Source organism: Cricetulus griseus, assembly GCF_003668045.3.
Source record: "Cricetulus griseus strain 17A/GY chromosome 1 unlocalized genomic scaffold, alternate assembly CriGri-PICRH-1.0 chr1_0, whole genome shotgun sequence".
NCBI lineage: Eukaryota > Metazoa > Chordata > Mammalia > Rodentia > Cricetidae > Cricetulus > Cricetulus griseus.
The window spans coordinates 151674542-151701134 of record NW_023276806.1 but is presented as its reverse complement, the minus strand read 5'-3'; the positions used below and the strand labels follow the sequence as shown (position 1 = coordinate 151701134).

Below are 26593 nucleotides of genomic sequence, written 5' to 3'. Positions count from 1 at the left end.
TGTTTATAATCATACCTCTGAGAAGACTGTCTCCGTCATGTTTGTAACCCCAGAACTGAGCAAAGAGCTTGGCACAGCCTGGGCTCTCTATAAATACCAAACAAGTTTAAAATGGAGCTATTTCCTGGCTTGAGTTCACCTCTCAATGAGTTTATTGATTCTGCATTGTGAGCCAGGAGGACAGTAAGAAACAGGGGAATTTGTATTTCTGCTCAATAGTCTAAGTTTCATAATAGCAGCTGGTGTTGACTGAGCACAGGCGTTGAGCCAGTAGTTTACACACATCAGTGATTCTGTGTCTCCATCTTGCTCCTGAAATCACACAGCTGTGAGAGTGTAGAGCAGGGGTTGTGTGTGACCCCAGTTGCATGTGCTGAACGGTTAGGTTGAACCGGACCACTGACATGCGTAGCTCTGCCTTAAATCAGAAAGCAGGGTGAGACTTTAGTTACAGATCTGGAGACATTGGTTTTGAGGAGAACATAAGTCTGACCAACCTGCGGTTGGGGGACGACTGGGTTTTCTAGGTGATGAGGTTATGGGGACAGAGAAGTCTCTACCATCTTCCAAAGCAAGAGAGAATTTGGTCTCGGCTTCAGATCTGAACATCTTTAGTCTGTCAACTACTTAGCTTTACTAGACAGACACCCACAGTACTCAAAACAGATGTTCCCTGTCACTTCCTCTCCTCTTCACATCCTGGGGACCGAGAGGGGACGAGAGTAAAGAAAGGAAAAGGCGAAGAGGGAGGAGGACGGGCTGGTGAGCACCTCAAGCTTGGTAATCTTGCTGCGGACCACGCCCTCGGCCTTGGCCTGGTACCCCAAACCCTACTTTAAACTCCCGCCCCCTCTGAAGCACCACCAATGCCCGGCCGACGAGAGCCCAGGAGGCTGCGGATTGGTGGACACCTCGGTTGCTGCGGTGACGGGTGGGTCCGTGGGGGTCCCCGCTCAGGGCGGGGCTAGGGCTGTCCCTGGTCCCTGGCGCCGCCTCCGTCTGGGTCTCTGCCTCCAGGACCTGCGGCGGCGGTGAGGTCCAGAGCGCGGCTTCCCCGAGGGCGGGCAGCGTGATGGGTTGCGGGAACTCCACTGCCACCAGCGGGGGCGCGGGCCGAGGTAAGCGGGGCTGCGGGCCGTGGGTCCCGCGGGAGAGGCGGCTGCAGCGGGGGGCGCGCAATTCCCTTGCCCCATCCCATTTTCGAGACTGGAGCGTTTCGCTTGCTTCTGGAAAGACCGAGAGAAAGAGAGAGAGAGAGAGAGCGAGCCGGTGCCCCGTGCGGGGGCGGTCACGCCCGAATTCACTCGGGAGGACTGTGGCCTGGGTCCTGCAGCCGGACTCTGCACCCTTCTGGGGACCAGAATTTCCCAGACATGTCTTGGGTCCCTCACCTCCCCTTCCACTGGCGCCCCTCCTGGCCTCGCCCCCGACCCCCTTGACTCCCAGACCCTGCACCTGGAAAAGTACTGCTGAGCAAGTCAGGACTTTTCTGGGGATGGGGGTGGGGCCGAGTGCCAGTGGGTGAGAACAGCAGCCCGCAGGGCTCCAGAAACGCATCGGCATGGGTCTGCTCACTTAAGACCCACCGGGCTGCGCGCTTAGGCTCTCATTGAGAAGCTGCGGTAGCTAGATGCTCAGATTCCCGTGGTAGAGCTTCGGCGCTGGCCTCTTTGTTGATGTATTTTCATTTAAAAATGTATCCAAACTTATCTGTGCACTGTTCCATTTCGTTGATTGGCATGGCAGGCAGGGTTTCTGGGCTTCCCTGACTAAGCCATGCATTGTATCAAGTGGCTTACGGTAAGATTCAGGTCTTCTGATTAAACTAGCCAATGTTGGATTTGTTTGGGGTTGTTCTCTGCTGACGTATTTTAGTGTCTTTTTGGACAGGATTCCCTAGCTTCTCTAGCTGAGTTCAGTCATGCCACAGCCCACCTAACCAGCAAGTGCAAACAGTACTTTAATCCTGTAGTGCTTACCAAACTGATGCGGATGTCCTGCTGCTAATTAATGACTTTGAAGCCTTAGGTCCCTTAGCCAAGACCTTGAGGTTAGCAGTTGATTGTTTTCTGATTGAAGTACCCAGGTTTGAACCCCGGGCCTGATATTGCACATACTGGGCAGGACTGTATTCTCTGTATTGCCTTTTATTTTGAAACAGGGTCTCACTAAGTTGTCTCAGCTTGCCCTGAACTGGCTCTGCTAGCCAGGCTGGCCTTACTTGTAGTTCTCTCGGATCAGCCTCGCTATGAGCTGGGGCAAAAGGCCTGCATTAGTAAGTGTGGCTAAACGTTTAACGTTCGTTCGATGGAAATCTGTCCAGATCATTGGCCAAATTTGGTCTTTTTTTGGCTGTCAGTGTCATACTTGTGGACTAATACTATTTCAAGAGTTACATCTGAAACACCTGGAAGTCTAGGCCCAGGCAAAGTTTATCTGCCCCATGTGACCTTCACTGTCTTGAACGAAGGTCTATCTTTGTGCTATGTAGACAGCCACTGGGAAGCAAAGCTTTTAGGATTCATATAGCAGTGACTCAGCTTAGTTAGTATCTTATGCAAATGAACACAAGATCAGGATTTAAGTTGACAGGGCTTGTTCCTTTGCAAGGTGGAAATCAGGAAAGTGTCAGAGCCTCAACAATTTGTGTCCAGGTCCCAGGTTCTGTGGTTTCATGTAAACCTATTGCGCATGTGCTAGGCTGAAAAAAAAAAAGGTTGAGAATGTTAACAAAACAAAAAATTGGAAGAAGGATCCATAACAGATTTCCATAAAAGTGGAGCAATTTTAGTGCATTTACATTTTTTAAAGAATTTAGTTTTATTTTTATTCATGTGTGTGTCTGTGTGTATGTATGCCATGTGCATGTAGGTGCCCGAGAATGCCACAAGAGGGCACCATATTCCCTGGAGCCTTAGTTACAAGCTGTTGGGATCCTCTGTGTTGATGCCGGGAACCAAACTTGGGTCCTCTGCAAGAGCAGCAAATGCTCCTAACTGCTCTGTGCTTTTACATTTTTGTTAACAGATACCTTATCAAATTTGGGGGGTAGAGGGAGAAGTACCATTGTTAAGTAAAGATAGGAACAATGATTGGGTAGTTCTGAAATGTTAATGTACAAATTGCGTTTCAGTGGTAGCTTGACCAACCAGTCTAGAAATTGTATTTAGGGCTGGAGATGTAGTTCAGTTGATAGAGTGCCTGCCTAGCATACTCAAAGCCCTGGGGTCCATCTCCAGTGCACAATTAACGGGGTGTGGGTATGTGTCTGTGATCAGGCAGGAGGCTCAGAAGAACAAGGCTAACCTCAGTTGTTCCTCACTTCATAGTAAGTTCAAGCTATTTTAAAACAAACAAACAAACAAACAAACAAGTCATGTTTCTTCTGTGAGTGTTGTGATCTGTGCCTGCAATCCTACACTCAGGAGACAGGCAGGAGATTTATTTCAAGTTCATGGCCAGCCTGGTCTGTATCGGGAGTTCCAGGCTAGCCATAACTGTATCTTTTTTTATTTTTTCCCCAGGGCTGAGGACCGAACCCAGGGCCTTGCGCTTGCTAGTCAAGCGCTCTACCACTGAGCTAAATCCCCAACCCCTTAACTGTATCTTAAGAAAAAAAAATACTATTTTTTTGGGGGGGGGGATGATTCTCCTTACAAATATTTGATTGGTTTTCTTTCTTTTTTTTTTTTTTTTCTGGAGTAGATCTCTCATTGGTTGAAGGGAAATATGGTTAGTTACATTGAAGGAAAATCCCTCAAAGTGCACATCCTCAATGATCACTTTTGTTTGTGAAGGATGAGCATTTGAGAGCAATGTGTTCCCTGACTTGCTTTTTGACGAAATTGTTTTCTGAGAGAGCAGGGTAGGGCGTACATGCTGTACACCAGGAGGAGAAGGCACTGCGAGTGGGCGTGTCTGCATCATCTCTGACTAGACTCAGGCCCTGGCTTTGAGAAGTTGTTCCCAAATAGTCCCCAGCCTGTGTGTTCAGCTGGCTGGCTTCAGGATTTGGTCATTGTTATTTTCTGTCTGTCAGCTGGTGGTAGGAATTTTAGTTTCTGAAAGGGAATGCATCAAGATGAGAACTAGAAGGGCAAGAAAGGAATGCCCTAACACGAAGATAAATCTGTCCCAACTGTGAGCTGTGACTTTGATGTCACAATCTCTAATGACCAGGCTGCAAACCTGATGTTGTCCCAGGCCTCTAGGTATGAGCAGAGCACAGCTTCTGAGATGTCTTAGAAATTCTGCTTTCAATATTTCATTCTTTTCAGTAGCCACACTGAAAAAAGTTAAATAATTAAAAAGGCAAAGAGAGGTGAAGGAGCGCCGGTGACCCTGAACTGGGAGTTGAGGCTCACACTTGGCTTTGATGCTGCTCCTGGCTGTGTTTCTGGCTCTGTTGCTGTGGGCATTTCACTTTGTTTTCTGAGCTCTGGTTCCTTTATCTTGTGGGGGCTGTTTTATATTGTGGGGGATAATTGGATGTACCCTGTTTCCTAGGGCCATCGAGAAACTCCAAATCAGATGATGAAGGGGAACACTATGTAAAATGACATTACCATACTGCAGTAAAAAGTTATTAGTATGTTGAAAAGAAGATAGCTTCTGTAATAGTTTTCTACAAGAAAATGGCAAATCTACTTTGTCTCAACAGGCTTGATATCACCATTATAAATGCTTCTTTTATTTATTTATTTTTTTGAGACAGTCTCACCATGTATCTCTCTGGCTTACTTGAAACTTGCTATGTAGAGTAGGCTAACCTCAAACAAACAAGAAAACCCATTTTATTCCCCTACATATTCAGGCAAATCCAGATAATTAATTCTCTTTTTTCTCACCTATCTGGACCATCGCCTTTCTTGGCTGTAGCCTAGTGAACTTGGCTAATATGACAGATTGATATGCAGCCGTGGGCTTTAGTCCATGTGACTCTATATACCACGTTGGTGGAGAAGCTGGAGTAAATGGTCTCACGGCCATGAGAAGAAAACACATTGCAGCCTCTCCACTGTTCAGGTTCCCTTGTGCCTTGACCTCGAGCTTATTCGTGGTCCACGAGTCTGTGCAGAACACTCTGCACAGACTTTAAGGCAAGGGTTGGGCAGTCAGCAAGAGAGGACTGGAGAATGGAGCCGAGCTTTCAGGCTGTTGAGAGGCTAAACACGGAGGCCTAGAGCGATTGCTGTGCAGTGTACAGTAGAATCACCAAGAGCATCCAAGTGACAGGACTCACCAGAGAGGGCTTCCTGGATGGAGATGTGAGACGCTTGAGTCTGGAAGAGCTCTCCATTTTTTGTTGGGTTTTCTTTTTCATTTTTTGATTTTAGTGCTGTTTATCTAACTCGGGGTCTTGTCTGTGTGTACATGTTAGGCCAGCACTGTACCACTACATCATGGAGTCATCTCCAGTTCATCTCGCTATCTATTTAATTTTGGAACTCTTGATCCTCTTGCCTTAGTCTCCACTTGCTGAGTTCCAGAATTTTCCCATCACTCTCAGGCATAGCTCATTTTAATGTTTTGGTAAGAGCACTTTTCTCCCTGCAGGAATTCGATTTTTCCCAGACTCAGGGTTATAGAAGGTGGCCGCTTGTGTTTTCCATGTTGTGATGTTTTAGCACATTTCTCCAGAGAAACCGCTATATAAAGTGGTCTGGCTGGAGGTGTTTGGTGTCCCTTTCCAAGCAGCTGGGAACTCCTTCTGCATGCTTGTCCTCCAGCTCTTCCTTCAGGAGGCAAAGACTGAAGTCCGGGGGTTACTTAGCCTCTTAAAAAAAAAAATTATGGAGAGGGCCAGGCTCAGAGGCTGAGGTAGATGGATATGGGTGACTTTGAGGCTAGTCTGGGCTATATAGAAGGTTCTAGGCTAGCCCAGGATTATATAGTAAGATCTTGTCTCCAAATTAAATAAATAAATGAAATAAAAAGAAAAAAATTCACACAGAGGGCTGGGGATTTGTTTCAGCCTGTAAAATGCTTGCTTTGCAATCCCTGGAACCTGAGTTTGATCCTCAGAACACATGTAAAGAAAGCTAAAGAGTGCTGGTATACATGGTCCCTGAGCTGGGGGAACCGCCTGAGGTTGACATCCGACCCCCACATGCACATGCATGCCTGTACTCAGGAGGGCATCCACTCACATACACAAGACATGTAGGTGTACACTATTAAGTGAGTCTTAGGAATATAAACCAGAATTTCCCTTTTTGTGTGTCAGAAAAGTCCCTTGAAAGTTCCAGTGGGAACCTGGGGAGATAGCCTAGTAGTTAGAGCATTTGCCATGTGGGTGTGAGAACTGAACCCACATAAGTGCTGGGTGGGTGATGGGGGACGTCCTTCTGTGTATATGTTTGTCTTATTGGTTGATAAATAAAGTACTATTAGCCAATAGAGAAGCAAGTTAGGCGGGTCTAGCAGTTGAGGAGGATTCTGGGAAATGTAGTAAAGAGAAGTCTTGGGCTCCAGGCAGAAAGTGACATAGTAGGCAGACTCCGAATATAAGCAGGGACAAGCAGGAAATCGCTTTCTTCCTTCTCCTCTCTTCTCTGGAGTCTCTATGTGATCTTGGGACGAGGACACATCCTGCTGGCATCCTCGATAAGATAAGTCATTATAAATATATAGATTAGTAGTTATGGTTGATAATTAGGACTGAGCTAGCAAGTAAGAAATCCTAGTCATTGGTCGGCAGCATTGTACCTAATATAAGTCCCTGTTTGTTATTTTGGGCGCTCACGGGGTGGTGGGACTCCAGCGGCTTGGCAGAAAGAGTTATCGTTACAGGTGGGTGTGACTCCAGTCAGTGATTCTCCCATCTTTTCCTGTTACTCTCCACTTCACTGTTTAAGTCAGTGTTTCTCACTGAACCTGGGGCTCATTATTTTGGCCTGGAAACCCCAATGCACCTTCTGCCTCTGTATACAGCCCCCCACCATACTGGGGTTACAGGCAAGCTGCCCCCACGATGTTGGAGTAACAGGCAAGCTGCCCCCCACAATGCTGGGGATACACGCAAACTGTTCCCCCAAAACTGGGGTTACAGGCAAACTGGCTCCCACAATGCTGGTGTTACAGGCAAGCTGGCCCCCTAGAGCTGTGGTTACAGGCAAGATGACTAGCCTCACTGAATAAGGTGGAGAGAGATTGAAGAAGACTATCAACTATGGGCTTCCACATGCATGTGCACCCATACACATACGAACATGCAAATACATGTGTATATACATGCACACACACCTGCACATGAAAAAAGTCCCAGCATTCCCAGATATGTGCAATGTCCCAGTTCAGTGCAGACCAATTGTTTACCTACTGGGTAGATACTTTAGCATATTTGGCATATGATGTTTGAACTAGTTAGTGGTAATTTTTACCAGAGATCGGTAATGGGCAACCATCTGGCTGTAATTTTGTGGGTGGTTTATTGTCACAATGCTTCTGATTTTTATATAAGAGTAATTAGAAGGGGAGGAGCTTAGCAATTACCTCATTTTATCAGTGTACCTGGAGTTAATATAATGCTTTGGGGTCCAATTATTTAGATTAGCTATTTCATTGTCCTCAATTAGCTAAGTAATTGTATTCCTTTAATGTAACCACAAAGGTCCAGCCCTGATTGGCAACAGTGGATGGTTTGATAGTGTTGAAGCAGGGCTGCTGGTGCTTAGCTTTAGCCCATGCCTGGTGGGAAATGGTAGAAGACTTTGATGATGTCGTTAACGTGTTCATTTATATCTTGCCTTACTCTCTCCTCCTGCCTAATGCTAGCAAAGCCATCAGCACATCTTTCTGCTCAGCAAGCAGCTGCTCTGTTTCTCTTTGAAGCACATTTTGCTGGAGAGCTGCTGTTTTGTCATTTCTTGTGTTGTTTGTTTCCCTCCCCCATGGGACATCGTCCTGAGAGCCCGTATATTTTATTCATAGCAGTGTCCTTGGCTTCTAGACCAATCTCTAAACTTAAATAATTGTATTTTAACCAATCAATCAGTCAATCAATCAATCAGTCAATCAGTTTGTGTGTGTGTGTGTGTGTGTGTGTGTGTGTGTGTGTGTGTGTGTGTGTCTGTGTGTCTGTGTGTGTCTGTGTGTGTATGTACGTGTACATGTATGGTGGTCTGATTTATACCTTACTCTACTCCCTCCTTCCTGAGACAGGGTTTCTCTGTGTAACAGTCCTGGCTGTCTTGGAACTCGATTTGTAGACCAGGCTGGCCTCGAACTCACAGACATCCTCCTGCCTCTGACTCCCTAGAACTGGGATTAAAGGTGTGCACCTGGCTTACACTTTACTTTTTAAGACACTTTTTTCCTGGCTTCCAAGAACCCGGCTTCTGCTTCCCCACAAATACTGGGATTGCAGGTATGTGTTTTTGTGCCTGGCTTTTGCATGGATCTCCTTACCCTCGTGCAGCCAATCTGTCCAAGTTCTTCAACCTCAGAACTTTCAGTGGAGTTTTTTTAGCTTTCTAAAAATATTTATTTGAATGAATGCGTATGTTTGGGAAACAAATAAGATGGAAAATGAAGTTTTAAATTGTGTGAGCGCACTGTGACTGATGAAGTAATTGGAAAAATGAGCTGAAACCATGAACGGTTAGGAAAGCCTGCTAGCAAAGAGCAGAGCCTGATGGGTTTTGGAGGATCTGTAAAATGTGAATAAATAGAGTACAGAAGGAAGGGCAGCCTTTGTCTCTTGCCTTTCTAGGGGTCTAGGGGTTCAGAAGTCAAACCCAGGGCTTCCTGCATGTTAGGCGGGAGTTTTACTGCTGAGTCCCACCTTTAACTGGAGGGCATGTCCTGGAGACAGAAGAAGTGGTCTTGGGGGACATGTTTGGGCAGTGAGAAGCTGGCTTAGATGGTCCACCTATTTTGGTGATTGGACAGAAATAGAATGGTTGGGATGGTGTGGGGATGGAGAAGCACCGAGGCTTCCTCAGAACTTAGAGAGTGGGTTTTAGAGCCCAAAGGAGCCCTGCTTTTGCTGTCCTTCTGCTGTGACCTTGGCCAACCTGTTTAAGCTATCTGTGCTATAGTTTCCTCACTTCTAATACTGGGAAGTAATAACCAAGTCTTTGTTAATGCTTAAAAACACTGCCTCCTCCATTGACAGTGCCCAATGCACTTGTTAGTGTTCTATAGGGAAAGTCATTCACAGTGACAGTAAGGAGAGTGAGCCACAGGATGTGTGTGTTTCCAGAAGACTGGCTGCAGAGGGCTGCAGATGTGGGTGGAGGAAGAGAGAGGTGAGCAGGAAAGTAAGGCTGTTCGGGCAACAGGAAGAGGCGTTGCCCACTGGGAGACCAAGGTAGGAGGGATGAGAGGTCTACATGCTCTTGGATATAAACACATCAGAGATGGCAGGAATGAAGAGGGACATGGCTACCATGTCAGAGGTGACACTGTGGCCATGTCAGGTTAGTCAGGGTTAGTCAATTCCACCATGAGGGACTTTCTACAGATGGCCACGGATGAAGTTATGTTACAGCAGACAAATGTCATTTTTTTTTTTAACTTTATCTGGCTGCCTGTGTGTGTGTGTGTGTGTGTGTGTGTGTGTGTGTGTGTGTGTGTGTGTGTATGTGCTCACTCGTGGGGCTTGAGAAAGACACCAAATATCCTGCTCTCTCATTCTCTACCTTGTCTGAGTGAGTCTCTCAGGGAATGTGAAGCTTGTCATCTAGATTAGACTGGATGTCCAGAAAGCTGCCAGGATCCACCTGTTTCCACTCCCCAGTGCTAGGGTCACTATCTCGAATGGCCATGTTCTGCTTTTGTGTGGTGCTGGGGATTTGAACTCAGGTCCACATGGATCTGCAGCAAGCTCTCTTACTCACTAAACTATCCCCCCAGCCCTGCCTTTGTTTATCTTTCTTTCTTTCTTTGTTTCTTTGTTTCTTTCTTTCTTTCTTTCTTTCTTTCTTTCTTCCTTTCTTTCTTTTTTAATCATGTTAAAGTGTTTAAGAAGGACAGTCTAGAGACAAGGAGTTTTTCTGTGAGAGCATCTACACTCATCGACATAATTGTCTATTTCTAGGACACATTGACCTGAAATGTTCTCTTCATTATTGGAAGAAATATAGCTTATGAATCTGTGTTGTTTTTATCGGATTCTTTGAAAAAAAAAAGAACAAACCAAAAGTCATCGTTTTTGAACTAATGTCAGCTGTTGCTTTATTTCCTTTGGCCAAATTGAAAATATGATCTAGATTTAGTACTATTGCTGGTCAGAGAGACCAGAGGTAAAAAAAAAAAAAGTGTTAATATTAAGAGAAGGCTTATTTTTCTGTAGATTACACAGTTCTCAGCTGGATTTTTCTTTTAGAAAACATAGAAGTTCTGCATATCTATCATTTCCCAAAAGTACCAATGTATTTAGGTTTCTGATGGTTTATACGCTAAGGTTTGTGAGGCTGTAATAGATTTTTTTCTAATGTGAAGATAAATGTATGCTATTTTCTTAGAACAGATAAGGGTTTGGGTGTGGCTCAGTGGTAGACTTCTTGGGCTGGGGTGTGGCTCAGTGGTAGATCTCTTGGGCTGGGTGTGGCTCAGTGGTAGACCTCTTGGGCTGGGGTGTGGCTAAGTGGCAGTGCTCCTGCCTGGCATGCATGTGGTCTGGTTTTGCTGCCCAGTGCTTCATAGTGGAGTAGAGGGAAGACAAAGATTCTCTTGATTAGTGTGAGGAACCTCTCATATTAACAAGTGTGTGAATTTGAACAATACTAAGAGCATTATGGGTAGCCTGACTCACTCTGTATGGAGGAACCTCAGAGGGGCATCTGCCTGTTGGAAGGAAGATAATGTATGTGTCTTCCAGCCACCAGGCTAATGTGATGTCTTGCATCTAGCTGACCTTGTTTGTGTCCCTGGAATGTGAGACATGCCACAGTGAATGTAGTCCCTCTAAGTATGAATTTTCCCATGAGTTTCTATCTAAAAGTGAAGTCATTAATTAACTAATTAATTTGGTGATGCTGGTGTTAATCCCACCAGTTAAGAATAAGATCACTACCTCAGTTTAAAGCCAAATTTGAAGCAAACTTTAATTAAATACTGGCGAGATTGATAGGCTCTGGCCGAAGATGGGTCAAACAAACTTGTCTAGGGGAGTGAAAACACATAGCCTGTTATCTCCCATAAACAATAGCTTCCGGAATTTCAGGAACTATCTGTCCTTGGGCAAGGAACTTACAGATCAGAGGCATTTTTGTTTCTTGGATCTCTTAGGCATATTAATTAAAACTTAAAATATAACCTTGGCTCTCCCGTTTCCTTCCTTGATATATCCTGAGTCAAATCCTTGACTCTGTGATGGGTCCCTGTTTACATTGGAATCTAATAACCATCAGCTTAATGGTACCCGATGAGAGACACCTTAAGTCTCTCTGAAGACAACCAAAGAGAATTTAAAATCTTGAGCTGTGACTAAACAGTAAGTATTCAGTGCTCTGCCAGCTTATCAGAACTCCATTGATCGATGTTACAACTATGAACTTTTGAAATCTTAGTGTAACAATAGCATAGAAAGGGGGAAAGAAATATGAAACACTTCCCATCTTCATATACCTTTAATCACCTTCTTATACCTTTACAACTTGCATTTATACATCTTAAGTCATTTTCTGAGACCCTCAGAAGTTAAGCTTTCACATCCTCAAACCTTTATACATTTTAAAATATTTTCCTAGGCCTTCAAAACTTGCAAAACTTAACCTTTTTTCTTTCCATCTGGTCATTTACTAGAGACACGAGTAGTTATTACTGAGAACTGAAGAGATGGCAGCCTTGGAAAGAGTATGCTTCCTGAAGTGGCCCCTCCGCCCCTGCTTTCCCCGAGTGAGGGCCCAGCTTTAGAATTTGGGTGGTGGTCTGAATCTCACTGGGGGCCTCCAGAAAATGTTAATCCCACCGGCTGAGAATAAGACCATTGCCACAGTTTACAGCCAAATTTAAAGCAAGCTTTAATTAGCAGTCAGGTGTATGTGTGAATGTATGTGTGTTTACTATGTGCTTACCTGTGCCCTGTGAGGTCAGGCGGTATCATACTCCCTGGAACTGAAGTTAGGGGTGCTGGTGAACCAGAATGTGGACGCAGGTGATAGAACCTGGGTCCTCTACAAGAGTAACAAATGGTCTTTTTTTTTTTTTCTAATTTAATTTTTTAAAATTAGTAACAAGCTTGCTTCACATGTCAATCCCAGCTCCCTCTCCCTCCCCTCCTCCCCCGCCCCTACCAACTCTCCCGTCCCCCCTCTGTTTCCCAGGGAGGGTGAGGCCCTCCATGAAGATCTCCAAAGTCTGTCATATAATCCCATGCAGGGTTTAGGCCCTCCCCATGTGTCCAGACTAAGAGAGCATCCCTCCATTTGGAATGGGCTCCCAAAGTCCATTTGTGTGCCAGGGATAAATACTGGTTTACTACCCGACGCCCCATAGATTTCTGAGGTCTCCTCACTGACACCCATGTTCAGGGGGTCTGGATCAATCACATGCTGGCCTCTCAACCATCAGTCTGGGGTCCATGAGTTCCCCCTTGTTCAGGTCAGCTGTTTCTGTGGGTTTCTCCAGCCTGGTCTTGACCCCATTGTTCATCACTCCTCCCTCTCTGCAACTGGGTTCCAGTTCAGTTCAGGGTTTAGCTGTGGGTGTCTGCCTCTGCTTTCATCAGCCACTGGATGAAGGCTCTAGGATGGCATATAAGGTAGTCATTAATCTCATTATCAAGGAAGGGTATTTAAGGTGGCCTCTCCACTATTGCTTAGATTGCCAGTTGGTGTCATCCTGTAACAAGTGGTCTTAATCTCTAAGCCATATATATATATATATATATATATATATATATATATATATCTTCAGTCCCTCTGCCATCCTTTGTTTCTTCCAAGGCTGATGACATCAACTCACAAATGCTATGTTTAAATAGGGAAGAGGCAGTCTGGCCAAAAATGGAGTTGTTCTAACAGAGATTCATGATGTATAAAGGATCTCTGGGGATGATGAGGGATACCTGGGGCCATGGAGAAGTTGATGCACTGCTCCAAATATTTGTTGAGTAAATTATAAATCAAATGACTTGCAGACACAGTTTAAAACAACTGTTTTTTCCCCACTATCTGAATGATTTTTATCAAAGCATTTTCATATAAATTAGATTAGAAATCTTGATCTGATTTATTGCAATTAAGCAAAGCATGACTAAAATGTTACAGGGTAGCTAGCCACTTGTATTTTTCATCGTTTTATGGTCTGACACTTTTCCAGGATAAGGTGAGTTTAAATGTCTCATTTCGTGTACCTGTGTACTCTGATAATTTTGTCGCAGGATTTTTTAAAACACTATACAATTATCTTAAGAAAAAACCACAGAAAAGAAGCCTGTGTGGAGTCACTTTCTCCCTATTTGGTTGCTACTTGGCTTCTCAGATGTTTGATTTCTTCCCCTTCTGAAAATGAGGTGCACTTTACAATCCTGCCTGAAATTCCCCTCACCCCAGCCAGTCACTAAACACAAGCTGCCTCTTCCAGTAAGGCACATCTTAGAGAAGAAAAGGGATGAGGACCTCCTTTTGGAAGGTGACACCACTCATTGCCACTGAGCCTACTGTGAGTTCAGGGCAGTGAGCCCAGCCGGGAGAGCTCTAATGGCACCCAGGGCCTGGTGCAATCAAGGTGAAGCAGGTGGAGGTCCTGGTGGCTGATTGAAGACGCACTGATTACACGACATGCTGTGGTTAAAACAAAACAGAACAAAATGCTTGGTCCACACATGCTCCTGCCTTTGACTCCCTCTAAGCTGTTCTGCCTGTCCAGGGTGTCCCCAGTCACTCGACACTGGAGCATAATGATTTAGTGACTGTTAGACACATTGAGAAGGGACATGGACACGACTTGGGTCAGAATGTTGCCTTCCAGGTCTATGCTGAGTCTGCCCTGCTCTATCCCTGAGATGCAGCCAGCAACTTCCAATGCTCCGCCCATCTGTGATTGTCCCAGGTCTCTTCAGCAACTGTGGACTCGTGTTTTCTTTGTAAGAAGACTCTGAGAGTCACAGTTTCTCACACCTCCAGCTGTCCCCTCCCTACCATCCAAGGACCAGGAAACCACTCTCTCCCCTTCCCATGAATAAAACTAAGACGGTCCTTATTTTTTTAGTCTTTCTTCTACATCCTCTGCTTGTTTGAACTTGAAATTGTGCAAGTCTGAGGCACTGATTGTTTATTACTTATTTATATACAGTCAAAATATCCCTGTCACTGGTAATTTTTTATTGTTTTATTTTTTAATTTTAGGGTGGTGGTTTAAAGGATTTTAAATTCCATAGTGTCTCTGCCTGCTTCTCTGTCTGTCTGTCTGTCCCCTTTTCCTCCCCCCTTGTGTGTATACACACACGTGTACACAACATGTATACACACACACACACACACACACACACACACACACACACACACACCTCTATGGAAGACACAGAACTTGTTTCAGCCCTGTCTAGTTGCATGGCATTCAGTGTCTCTTCCATGTTTTTTTTTTTTTTTTTTCACCTCTACCTTCCTTTCTTTGGGATGCTGTGACTGGTGCAGCTCATTTTCATCTCCTTTGAAAATGACAGTCTTTTTGCCTTGTTCGATTTAAGAGGGAAAGTGAGGTTTCAGGTGTTGTAGGATGATGTAATGTCTTAGCTAGTAAGGGCAGGAACCAGCTCCAAGTGAGTCTTCAGATGAAGGTGGGTTCAGGGCCCAGAGAGCCTTGAGCTGTGTTTGGTCTGTGGGTGGGAAGTGGGAGGAGCTAGGTTTGTGAGAGCAGCATCAAAGCACTTCCTCCTGTCTTGGGACCAGGCTAAATTCATTGCATCTATCACCTTCATTTTGTTCCATGATTAGTGTGTTGTATGACTGCAGTAGTTCAAAGTCGACACCAGCCTGCAAGGTGAATCGGATGGAGAGTTTATTATTTTTTTTAAAACATTATTTAAAAAGTGTTTTTGGGCCAGGTGTGGTGGCACACACCAATCTCAGTACTTAGGGTGGAGGGCAGAGGCAGGTGATCTGGATGATCTCTGTGAATTGGAAGACAACCTTGTCTGTATGGAGAGTTCCAGGCCCAGAGCTGCACAGTGAGAGACCTTGTCTCCAAATACACGCACGCACGTACTCTTCAGTCCATTTAGGTTTTGGGCTTAATTTGTAGAAATTCTATTATACTAAAGCAAATCTTTTTCTTCTCCCCACTAGGTCCAACAGGAGCAATTAAAGATGCGTAAGTACTTGATGTTTTGGTATTATAATCCCTGTCCCCGAGAAAGGCTGTTTTTCATAATTCTGACCTTTAGGAGTCTAGGTATAGCTGAAAAGACACAGGACATTTTCTGTGCTGTGCACTTGTAGAAATCATTTGACAGCTAGGTGTGATTTGAAGGATGTTGCTATTTGTGACTTTTTGTGTTAGCCCTTCAGTTATCCTGGCATTCTAACTTAACATGTTAATAAGAAAGAGTATGTATGTCCTTCCGTCCCAACCTGTGCAGAGACTTGAGTTAGCAACTAGTGGTGATGAGAGCTCAACATGACATCCTGGGACTCTGCTGTGTCAGAGCTATCCAGGAAGGAAAGCTGGAGCGGTTTATTCATGTGAATACTCACTTGTGTTGATGGAAATAGCTAGATATTCCTAGATACCAGGGGAATTGCACAGTCATTTTCTGCAGCTTGAGGGGTCCTCCTGAAGTTCATGTGTTGGAAAGTCAACCCACAGTTTCCTCGGTGAAGACTTGAAGCATCTAGGAGGTAATTAGGGGCTCATGGGGTCATGAAGGTTGGAGTCCCCTTCTTGACATTAGTGAGTTTCTAAGAAGGGGAAGAAAGACCAATCAAGTGTGTTTTTGTTTGTCTCACCATGTCCCTAGCAGAAGCCAAGCATATGCCACATTGTGCTCTTGGACTTCACAGCCTCCAGAACCACAACCCAAACATATTTCTATTATTTGAAGGTTACCTGATCTCAGATATTTTGTTATAACCATGGAAACTGGATCAATATGTCCTTTTGTGTAATCTGTGCTGAACTGATCTTTAGGCTGTAGGACTTGATCATCAGGCATCTCTATGTGAGGTTTCCCAAGCTCAGGAATGTGGTCAGTGTTTCCATTGCACTCCTCCTCCGCATTCTACTGAATTATATCTGTAATCTAGATCTAACAAGGCCAGTCTGGGAGCTTACTGTCTCGGGGGTTTCCAGTTACAGTGCTGTCCTGCTTTGATTTCTGTTGTGATAAAATATCCTGACAAACAATTCAAGGGAGAAAGGGTGACTTTGACTCAGTTCCAGAGGGACACAGTCTGCCTCACTCAGAAGGGAAGACATGGCAGCAGGCAGGGAAGGCAGGCCACAGGGACAGGATACTGGCTGGTCAGCACTCAGGAAGCAGAGAGAATAGGAAGTGGGGCCCACCCCCAGGACAACCACTTTCTCCAGGGTGGCTACACCTGAAAATTTCACAGCTTTCCCAAACAGCATCCCCAGTTAGGGCCCAAGTGTGCAAACACATGAACCTGTGGGGGACACCACACATTCAAACTGAAACCATGGAGGTTGGGATTATCTTCCTGTCCCAAATTAGTTAGATGATGGAGCCGTGCAATGTCAAGCAAAGGTTTGGTGTTTCTTTGGTGAGGCTTTCTAGGGAGAACAGGGTTGCACACAAAGTGACCACTTAGACTGGGTGAGGGATGGGCATGCATTGGTTTGTATTATGGCTGGGGATGGTTAGGGTGAGAGATCCTACACAGAGACTGGGTTTGACCTTCCTGATGGTTCCGGGAGGAAGTCTCTAGGCTTTTGCACAGCTTGTGCGGAATCAGGCTGGAGGGGGAGGGGTGATACTTGAAAACTGTCAGTGATCCAATATTAAAATAGAGTCAAACTTTTTTTTTTTAATTACAAAGCAGAATTCAGAGAAGACTGGAGTGGCGTTTTAAAGATTTCTGGGAATTAAATAGCCATTTCATATGGGACTTTTGGGGCACAAAAGAAGCAGTAATCACTTGCTTCAAATTTCCGGCATAGTGCTTGAGTTTCCAGTGGTTTCTGAAATGACTCTAAATACATTTCTGCCCTTGTATACTGGGTATTAAATGAAGTGGCCATTTAAGTGGCGTTTATTATTATAAAATAAAATATGATAAACTGAAAACTGTAGAGGATGGTAGATGTCCTGCAGTGTCAGATATCCAACCACAATGTAATTATTTTTTTACAAAACGTTCTTATTATGTTTATTTATTTGTGTGCATGTGTGTGCACACGCATGCATACCGTGATGTCCATGTGGCAGTCAGAGGACAATGTGTAGTAGCCGGTTCTCTCACTGCATATCAGTGAGGGGTTTAAACTCAGGTCATCATGTTTGTCTGCAAGTGCTTTCCTCGATGAGCCTCCTTGTTGACCCAAGATTTGATGCTTTAGATAAAAATGAATATGAACACCCATTTCATTAGTGAGCCAACTTCTTTAATATGTGGGAAAAGTAAATGAACTTTAAAAATAAAATTTCTTTAAATTTTATTATCAGTAAATTTTGCATGCCTGTTTTATGTTCCAATATAGCTGGAGTCATGTGACAATTTCTTAGGCATAAAGGGGCATCAAATAGAAAATGTTCTAGAAGTCTGGCTTTAGGGGAGGCTTCTAGTTCTCAATATCTTTTACTTTTCCTGCTCAGTTGTCTGTTTTCTGTGTGCAAGAATCCATCATATAACAAAAGGTACTGTAAGTGGAGGTTTTTTTTTTTTTGTTGTTTGTTTGTTTGTTTGTTTGGTTTTTTGAGACAGGGTTTCTCTGTATTGTTTTGGAGCCTGTCCTGGAACTCCCTCTGCAGACCAGGCTGGCCTTTAATCCCAGTACTCAGGAGGCAGAGGCAGGTGGATCTCTGTGAGTTTGAGGCCAGCCTGGTCTACAGAATAAAAGAAGTTCATAATTGGTCTAAATAATAAAATCCTAGAGTCAGATACAGTGGAAAACGCTGAGATCAGAGAGAAGAAGGAGCAAGCCAAAGCCACCTTTACCTCATTAGCTTTCCTCATTAGTGGAAAAGAGAGTTAGTTCCTGTTTCTTCCTGCTTATATCCTCTCTACCCCAGGCCATCTCACTTCTTGTCTGTCTTTACAGACTTTTTGACTTCTATGGTTAGTTAGCTAGTGGCAAACTCCATCTTCTGATCTTCAGACAGGCTTTATTTGTACAAGCAAGATATCCCCACAAGGTACTTCAGTAGATCACTGTCTACCGGTGAGCAAAATACAGTGATTAGGGTTCTTAATGAAGATAGAATGTATGTTGGGGTGGGACTTTCTGGGTGAGAAGAGGGAGAAAGGAGAGCCTGTGTAGAGGGAAGAGCATGAAAAAAGGGTTCAGGGTCACAGAGTCTGGCCATTCTAGTTCTGGAGCTTCTTGTCTGGATGGGAGAGGTGTAAGACGGGGCCGACGGTTTGGGAACAGCCTGTGAAGGGGCTTCCCTAACAAGCCAGTAATTAGGCTACGTTTATGAATGTTTTAAGAGCCACTGGAAGTATTAAATTGGAGGGATTAAATGATTATGTCTGTGGTCTAGGGTGCTAACTCCTGGGGTTGTATGACATGGGGAAGAAGGAAGAGGGGTTATAAAGTTGGAGCCACAGAGGGAAGCAAGCAAGTGGGGCCTGTGGGAAGGAGAGGGGTTTCGTGGTTGATCCTGTGCATTCGAGACAGCCCATGTGTTGGATGACTGAATGAAGAAGAAAGAGAAGGAACAGTGTCTGACCTGAGCCAAGGATGCCATGGTGGTTGCTCTAAAGAGGTCAAAAGGACTGGTAAAAGAAGGGGACTAGTTGGCTGTGGCCATTACCATATCCATCCCCTTGGGATGGTGGTTTCAGCTGAGTGGAGCGAGTAATAACTGAGTCAAATTGAAAGGAGAAACACTTTAAAAACACATATTTCTACTGCAGAAGAAATAGCAGGTCCAAAATTGATATTTCGGACCTGTAATCCTAGCAACTTGACAGGCTGAGGCAAAAAGATGGCATGTTCAAGGCCAGCGTGGGTAACTTTGTGAGAGCCCACTTTAAAAACAAACAAAGAAGTACCTAGCAGGTTGAGCCGTGGCTCCTGTAGCTTCGTGGTAGAATGCTTGCATGAAGAGCAATAACACGCATGGAGCTCCAATCTCAGTGCCACCAAAACCAGAGCAGAAAGCAAGAAGATCAGGAAAATCTGGAAGCCACAGAAAAATATTTTAAAGAAAAAGACATCAGCTGTGCTGACTACCATGAACAGTTAACACAGAAACAGTTAAACGCAGGTTTTGTTGGTGTTTCATTGTGGTCATGTGTGTTTTTTGATATGGAAGTCTCTGACTGATCCTTGCCTAACGTGCGGGAGATGTGTAGACCTCTAGGCTAGAGTAAGAAAGGCTGTGGCAGTTGGGGCTGGGGGTTGTCTATGCCGAGGGAGAGAGTAATTGATAGAAGTAGGTCCTAGGACAGGCTTGAGGAATTAAAATGTAAATCTCAGAGCTGTGACAGCCTGTGTGAAGGCATCCAGACCTGCTTATGGGGTAAGCTCTTTACTGGCTCTCTTTAAATCATGGTGCAGTGACAGAGAACAAAATATTTCTAATTCATGCACTTGCAAAAATAAAATGTTTTTTTTTTCTCTCCCTCTTATTTTGGTGAAGTATCTAATAGGTTGTGTTGGGATATTTTGGTTGGCCATGGCAGAAGTCCAGCTCAAACATGGTCAAAACAAGCAAACAAAGGAATCCAGTGGCATGAGTTGGTGTAAAGGCTTCAGTCACAGCTGGATCCAGGCGGTCAGACCCAGGCAGCTGCTCTCCCTAGGCAGCTTTTCCCAGGCCAGGGGAGATGGCCATTCGTGCCCTGATAACTTAGCAACCCTGTGGGAACAGTATGCTTTCCTTTAGTTTTGGTTTTTCCAGATAGGGTTTCTCAGTGTAACAGCTCTGGCTGTCCTGGAACTGCCTTTGTAGACTAGGCTGGCCACGAACTCAGTGAGATTGGCCTGCCTCTGTTTCCCAAGTGCTGGGATTAAAGGTGTGCGTCACTACCACCTGGCTTTCCTTTAGTTTCATCTGAGACCCAAAACCTCACCCCCAGAATTTATCCTCCCCCATAGCAAGGGCACTGCTGTTCTGAGTCGGGCCATGTAGCTGGAGGTTTTTGTCCCATCTGGTTCCACAGCTGTTCTGCCCCAAATAAACACATGGATACTATATTAATTATTAAACTGTTTGTCTGATGGTTTAGGCTTCTTGTTGGCTAGCTCTCTCTTAATTATTAATCCATTTCTATTAGTCTTTGTATTTGCCCCGAGGCTGTGCCTTACTCATAATCCAGCATGTTACTTCTTTTGCAGCATGGCGTCTCTCTGGTGGTTTCTCCCTCCTCCTCTCCCCAGCCTTCTCCTCATCTGGTAGCCCCACCTATTTTCCTGCCTGGCTACTGGCCAATCAGTCTTTTATTCATCATCCAATAAGAGAAACATATATACAGAAGGACATTCCCCCATCAGGGCCAGGAGAATGTGGAATTTTCAATGGTCAGGCCAGGTCATGTGCTTGAGTTTGGGAGCCAATCATATAGCCTCATCTAACCACAAGGCCAAGGCTGGGAGAGTAGTGATTTCTCAAATGAAATTTGGTGGTGTTTTGAGCCTTAGGATGATTTGTTTCCAATGTCTGTCACTTTTCATATTTTAAAAAGACTAATTATATAATATATAATATATAATTATTACTAATATTAGTAATAATACTAATATATTACACATATATTAATTATGTATAGTAATGTTTCCTCATGATACTTTCATATTTGTGTATGATATATTTTGATCATATTCACCTCCTGTTACCCTCTCTTGTCCTTGCCCCAAAATCTTGATTTTTAAAGATTAAGAATTATAAAAATATGTTTCAGAGAAGACACTATTAAATAAGTTAAATTTAATGTTTGCCTTTGAAAACAAATAGAAAATCATAGCCTTCAGATTTAAACAAGATAATTCAAATTCTTTCACTTAAAACTTAGAAAGTGAAATTTCATTAAGATTCTTTTTTTGACAAAGCTCTTTTATTTCCACAAAGGTAGTGAATATAGAGAAAAATATCCAGAAAATACATTGACAAGCAGCCCTAAAAATGAAATTATGAACATCCAATCTTAACTTGTGTTTTGTGCCTGGTGTGTGTGTGTGTGTGTGTGTGTGTGTGTGTGTGTGTGTGTCTGTCTGTCTGTCTGTCTGTCTGTCTGTCTGTCTGTCTATTTGTGTGTCTTTGTGTGTGTATGTGTCTGTGTGGTGCATAATATGTGAGTGCATGAGTACACACACTCATATATACACACAGAACTTCGAGCAAGATGTCAGATGTCCTCTGCCATTGGTGTCTGCCTTTCTGTCTGGAGACAGGGTCTCACTGTTTTGCTATGCTTGCTGGCTGGCCAGCAAGCTCTTGGGATCTGCCTGTTCCCTCTCCCCAGTGCTGAAGTTACAGACACAGACCTGTGTCTAGGTTTTTACATGGGTCCTGGGGGTTTAAATTCAGGTCCTCATGCTTGAAGAGAACATCTTAATGTCAGTGTCTGGTCTCTTCATGTGCACCCATGAGCAAATATACTCATACCCATGAACACACAAAAAAATTAAAGTTGTTCTGTGTGATGGCTATTCTTGGTTGTCAACTTGGGTACATCTGGAATTAACTAAAACTCAAAACTGGAGGACACAGTTGTGAGAGAGTTTTGCTGAATTTGAAATGGGAAGATCCAGCCTCATGGACTGAGCAACTACTGGATTCTTGGACTTTGTGGATTAGTCATTCTAATAAATCCCCTATAAATCCTATAAATTCTGTTACTCTAGAGAACCCTGACTAATTCATTCTTTGTCCTGAAATATCAAATATCAGACCAGATTTAATTCTTTATGGGAGAATAAAACACATCCCTCTCAAAAGTATATGGATTTGTGTTCATCTTTGTGGTGGTTTAAAAGAAAATGGCTCCCAAAACAGAGTGCCAGTATTAGGAAGTGTGGCCTTGTTGGTGGAAGTGTGTCACTGTAGGGGCAGGTTTTGAGGTCTCTTTTTCTCAAGCTTCCCTCAGTGTGACAGTCAGTCATCTTCCTGATATAGGACTCTCAGCTCCAGAACCACATCTGTCTGCACGCCGCCATGCTTCCCTTCATAATCATAATGGACGGAACCCCTCAAACTCTAAGTGAGCCACCCTCAACTAAAGGTTTTCTTTATAAGAGTTGCTGTAGTTATGGTGTCTCTTCATAGTAACAAAAAACCCTAACTAACAATCTTAATAAATACTTGAATTATATTTATGTAAGTAATAGTTTCTAAATACACTTATTTATTATCCGCAAATGTTTGGTTTGTGTATTTATTTTATCTATCTCTATACCAAGATTTGTGTGAAAAATTCTGGGGCAAAAAGAGGCTGGGAGGTGATACCTGGCCTCAGTGTGTATTGCCCTGGTGAACGATAGCCATAATTAGTGAGACTGCTGAAAACATTCATCAGAGGGTTAGCCATGAATGCCTCATGGCAGAAGGCACCACACATCGAAGGCCTTGCTGTGAGTGGAAGCCACAGTTCTCACTGGGTTTTCCGTGGGTAGGACCCAGTAGGGTGGGAATGGGAAGAGAGGTGTGGTGAGATCATTAGGGATGGGGAGGGAGAGATGGTGACCAGCAAATGTCTGACTGTAAGACAAACCAGGCAGAAAAGGAAGGGAAGCCCGAAGGGCTGATGTGGGACGAATGGAAAGTGGGGATGTGGGCTGAGATGAAGGCAGAGCAGAGAGCGTGACTCTAAGATCAGAGAGAGGGTTGTTTTCTCCCTGAAGTAGTTACATGAGCCAAGCCCCGTGGAGCAGCAATGGGATCATGTCACTAGTGTGATGGGAACATTTGAAAACCTATGATGGGTGTGCCAATCAATGGGACTTGGTGATACAATTGTCTTAGGGTTACCATTGCTGTGATAAAACACCATGACCCAAAGCAACTTGGGAAGGGAAGTCTGCGTAGGAGGGAACCTGGAGGCAGGGACCGAAGCAGAGGCCTTGGAGGATTTTTGCTTACCACTTAGTTCCTCATGGCTTGCACAGCCTGCTTTCTTATGCTCTCCAGGATCACGTGCTCTGAGGGTGGGGTGGGGACAGGTGATAGGGTAGCACCTCCCACAGTGAGCTGGGGACTCCCACATCAATCATGACTGAAGAAAATGCCCCCACAGGCCAGTCTGGTAGGGACATTTTCTCAATTGAGGTTGCCTCTTCTCAAATGACTCTAGCTTGGGTCAAGTTGACAAAACACTAGATAGCACAATGTCACACTGTTCTCCATAAATGTGTAAGTTTTTTTTTTGTCATTTTAAAAATAAAATAATTAAAAACTCCTGTGATTTATATAATAGTTAAGAGAAAAAAAAGAACAGAGGAGCTCAAACCATGAGACAAGAGGTTGGTTGGATGGTTTTCATGAGTTTTAACACTGACCAAGCCAGTGATGGAGAGACAGGCTTTAGGTAAAAGCCAGAATCTTTAGTGCTTTTGGAGTTTTTATAGTAGGGGCAAGACTCCAGTGAGGAGACCTTACGAGTGTTAGTGGAATTGGCCCTGTCTGAAAGCTCAGTTGGGAGTTTAGGAGCGCTCTGACTCTCTGCTCCGTGTTTGGAGATCCTGGGCTGTTTGAAAACAAACTGTGTGTCTTGAGCAGAACTGGTACCGTAGGGGGAAAGGCAGGGTTTCTGAAGGTCAGGAGACAGCGCTTCCTAGCTAGCTATTGATAGCTCTGCTACCCACCTGAGATGACACTAATGCTGTGGGTCTTCTTCATGAAGAAAGCAATTAGTAGATCAGTGGAAGGTTGGGCACACAGTTTAGCCCTTGATCCCTCTCCTCTGTGCAGAGGTTGAAAGTTCCTGCTTTGAAGTCAATGTTAGTTGAGCTCACCAGGGGGGGAAATGCAGCCAGTCTTGGCTGAGGAGCTTGCCCAGGGAAAGAGAACTAGAACAGCTGGAGAAAATTTTGAAGTTTTGGGCAAATGAATTAGATTGAATATACTCCATGGAGATTTCAGTTGGAAATCTCCTATAGCAGTTTGGTAGATTTGATCTGAACTACAATGTTGGTTATGTATCTCATATCCGTGACAAAACACACGACAGAAATAGCTTAACAGAAGAAACACTGATGGTGGCTGAGTGACAGTCCCTCCTGTCAGGGAGGACAGGATGGCAAGAGCCCAGGGCAGAGCCTGTTCATATCACCAGGAAGCAGGGCAGAAGGCAAGAGATGGCTTTGCCTTCAAAGGTCAGCTCCTTCTGTCAGTTAGCCTCTTGAAGTTTCCAGGCCTCCAGGAATTGTGCCCCCAGGCAGGGCAGTGCAGGTCAGGGCACAGGTGTTTATAAGCCTCATGGGGGGACAATTTCAGATTCCAGTCTGAGGAGCAGGGGCACAGTAAAAACAATTCTAAAGAAAGTTAAATGATTAGGTTTACATGTAGGGAATTATAATTATAGCAAATATAATTGGAAGCAAATATATTGTTAATTATTAAGCCTGTTCCAGCTGGGTGTGATGTTCATGGCTGTCATCCCAAAGCCCCACAAGCAGTGGAGACAGAAGAGTTACGAGTAGTTTGAGGCTAGCCTGGGCTACCAATGTGAGACTTTGTCTCAAAACCAAAAACCAAACCAAAACACCACCCGACAAAAACCTATTTCAAAAGATTACCATGAGAAATAAAGGGCAGCCAGAATGGAGGGCTGTTTCTGGCAGCTTCCGTATTAGATTTGTACTGTTTACACTCTGAGGTGAGCTCAGCCTCCACAGTGGCACACAGGCATGGATGGGGGAGGCCCAAGTGATGGGTTGTTTTTCTGCTTCTCAGAGCAGATCTGTAAGAAGATCTTTATATTTAGAACAGTTTTCCTGATGAATAAGTAAAAAAACATATTCTGTTTCTTACCATGTAAATATTTGTTCTGGGAAGTGGAAGGAAGTGAGAACCTCCTGGTTTCCAGGCAAACTGAAGCTAGGAGGAACTAAAAACCATTCATTGGAACAGCTGCTATGTCTACTGATTTGCCATTTGTTTTGGAACATGACAAGGTTTCGTGATTTTACTATCGGAGGCTTTGGTCGTTTAACCATAGTTCATTCAACTGCAAAGCTGAGAAAATACAATAATGAAGATATTTTGATTACAAAATATTATTGGTGAAGAAAAACTGTTGTGCACATCTATTTAAAGAAATGTGTGTCCATATATTGGCAGTTCTGGGGATTGATCCTGGGGCTTTACATATCCTAGGTGAGCTGAGTTATACCTCAACCCCTCTTCTTTTTAATTTTGGGACAGTGTCTCACTAAGTAACCCAGGCTGGACTTGAACTTGTCATCCTCTAACCTCCACCCCTCCTTCGAGTAGTTGGGAAACCCTGCTTGGGTTACCAGGCCTGCTTGTCGTTTATGTTTGATGGATTAATCCTGATAAGGTTTCTTTTAGTGAAAGTACTAGTTGCTGATAGAATGAAAATCATAGTGTAAAATAATTGAAAGATTTTGTTGTGTCCTGTACAGATGGTTGTTTTTAAGTGGTTGTGTACAAAATACATTACTGAAAATCTGGCTGGAGGAAAGCCCACCTTCTGCTGGGCAACCACAAGCTGTGGCCAGTTGGGGCGATCCCTCTTCTAGAAGCCAGCTTACCAGGAAATAGAGCTTATTTGTGGCCAAGGAGATGCTCAGTATCTGCCTCACCTAGGAAAAGTGTAGAAGATGAGGATGGAGCAGAAAGGTGTGAAATTATCTGCAGCCTCTGAATCAAGGTATGATTGGCTGAGACAGGAGGATGAGCGCCTTGTTGGTGTTAGCAAGTTCACAGGAAGTTGCTGTAAGTGGGATCAATAGACCCCATCTGTAATTTTTTTTCCCCTGAGACAGGGTTTCTCTGTGGCTTTGGAGGCTGTCCTGGAACTAGCTCTTGTAGACCATGCTGGTCTTGAACTCACAGAGATCCACCTGCCTCTGCCTCCCGGGTGCTGGGATTAAAGGCGTGCGCCACCAACACCCAGCTCCCATCTGTAATCTTAGATGCAACAGTTGTTCTGGTACTCTGTGGAGTGAATCTTATCTCAACTACCAAGGGAGGATGTACCCACAACTCCACAATGTTAAAAGCATGAGGGATTTGAGCAACAGTGGTCTGCTCCACTTTCAGTGATATCTGTGTTTGCAAACATTCTTGTTGACATTGTAACCGGAGGTCTGAGTCAGAGTTCTGGGAGTTTGTGATCTTAACGTTGGAGATTATTATACCCAGTGGGTGGCTTTGACCCTGACATCTTTCTCCTTGAAAACCTGTTCTTTGTTAAAAGAAGCTAAGTTGTTGCCAACAGAGAGAGAACTCCTTTCAATGAAACGCTTAATGTATTTTATAAACTTGGTTCTCAATGGTTAGTGGTGGATTCTTTGAAATGTTTTTGTGGTTTAGATTATTTTAAGCTTGCCATAAAAT

The 26593-nt window shown here is 44.1% G+C and overlaps 1 protein-coding gene across 1 annotated transcript in view; it reads left to right on the top strand.

Moving 5' to 3' along the window:
* Positions 1–961: 961 nt before the first annotated feature.
* The window catches only part of C1H12orf75 (chromosome 1 C12orf75 homolog), a 43807-nt gene continuing 18175 nt past the window's right edge, over positions 962–26593 (top strand). The window contains exons 1-2 of the mRNA XM_027392513.2: positions 962–1118; positions 15237–15261. Coding sequence (XP_027248314.1) covers positions 1073–1118; positions 15237–15261 — 71 coding nt within the window. The 5' untranslated portion in view covers positions 962–1072. The remainder of the gene's footprint in view (positions 1119–15236; positions 15262–26593) is intronic.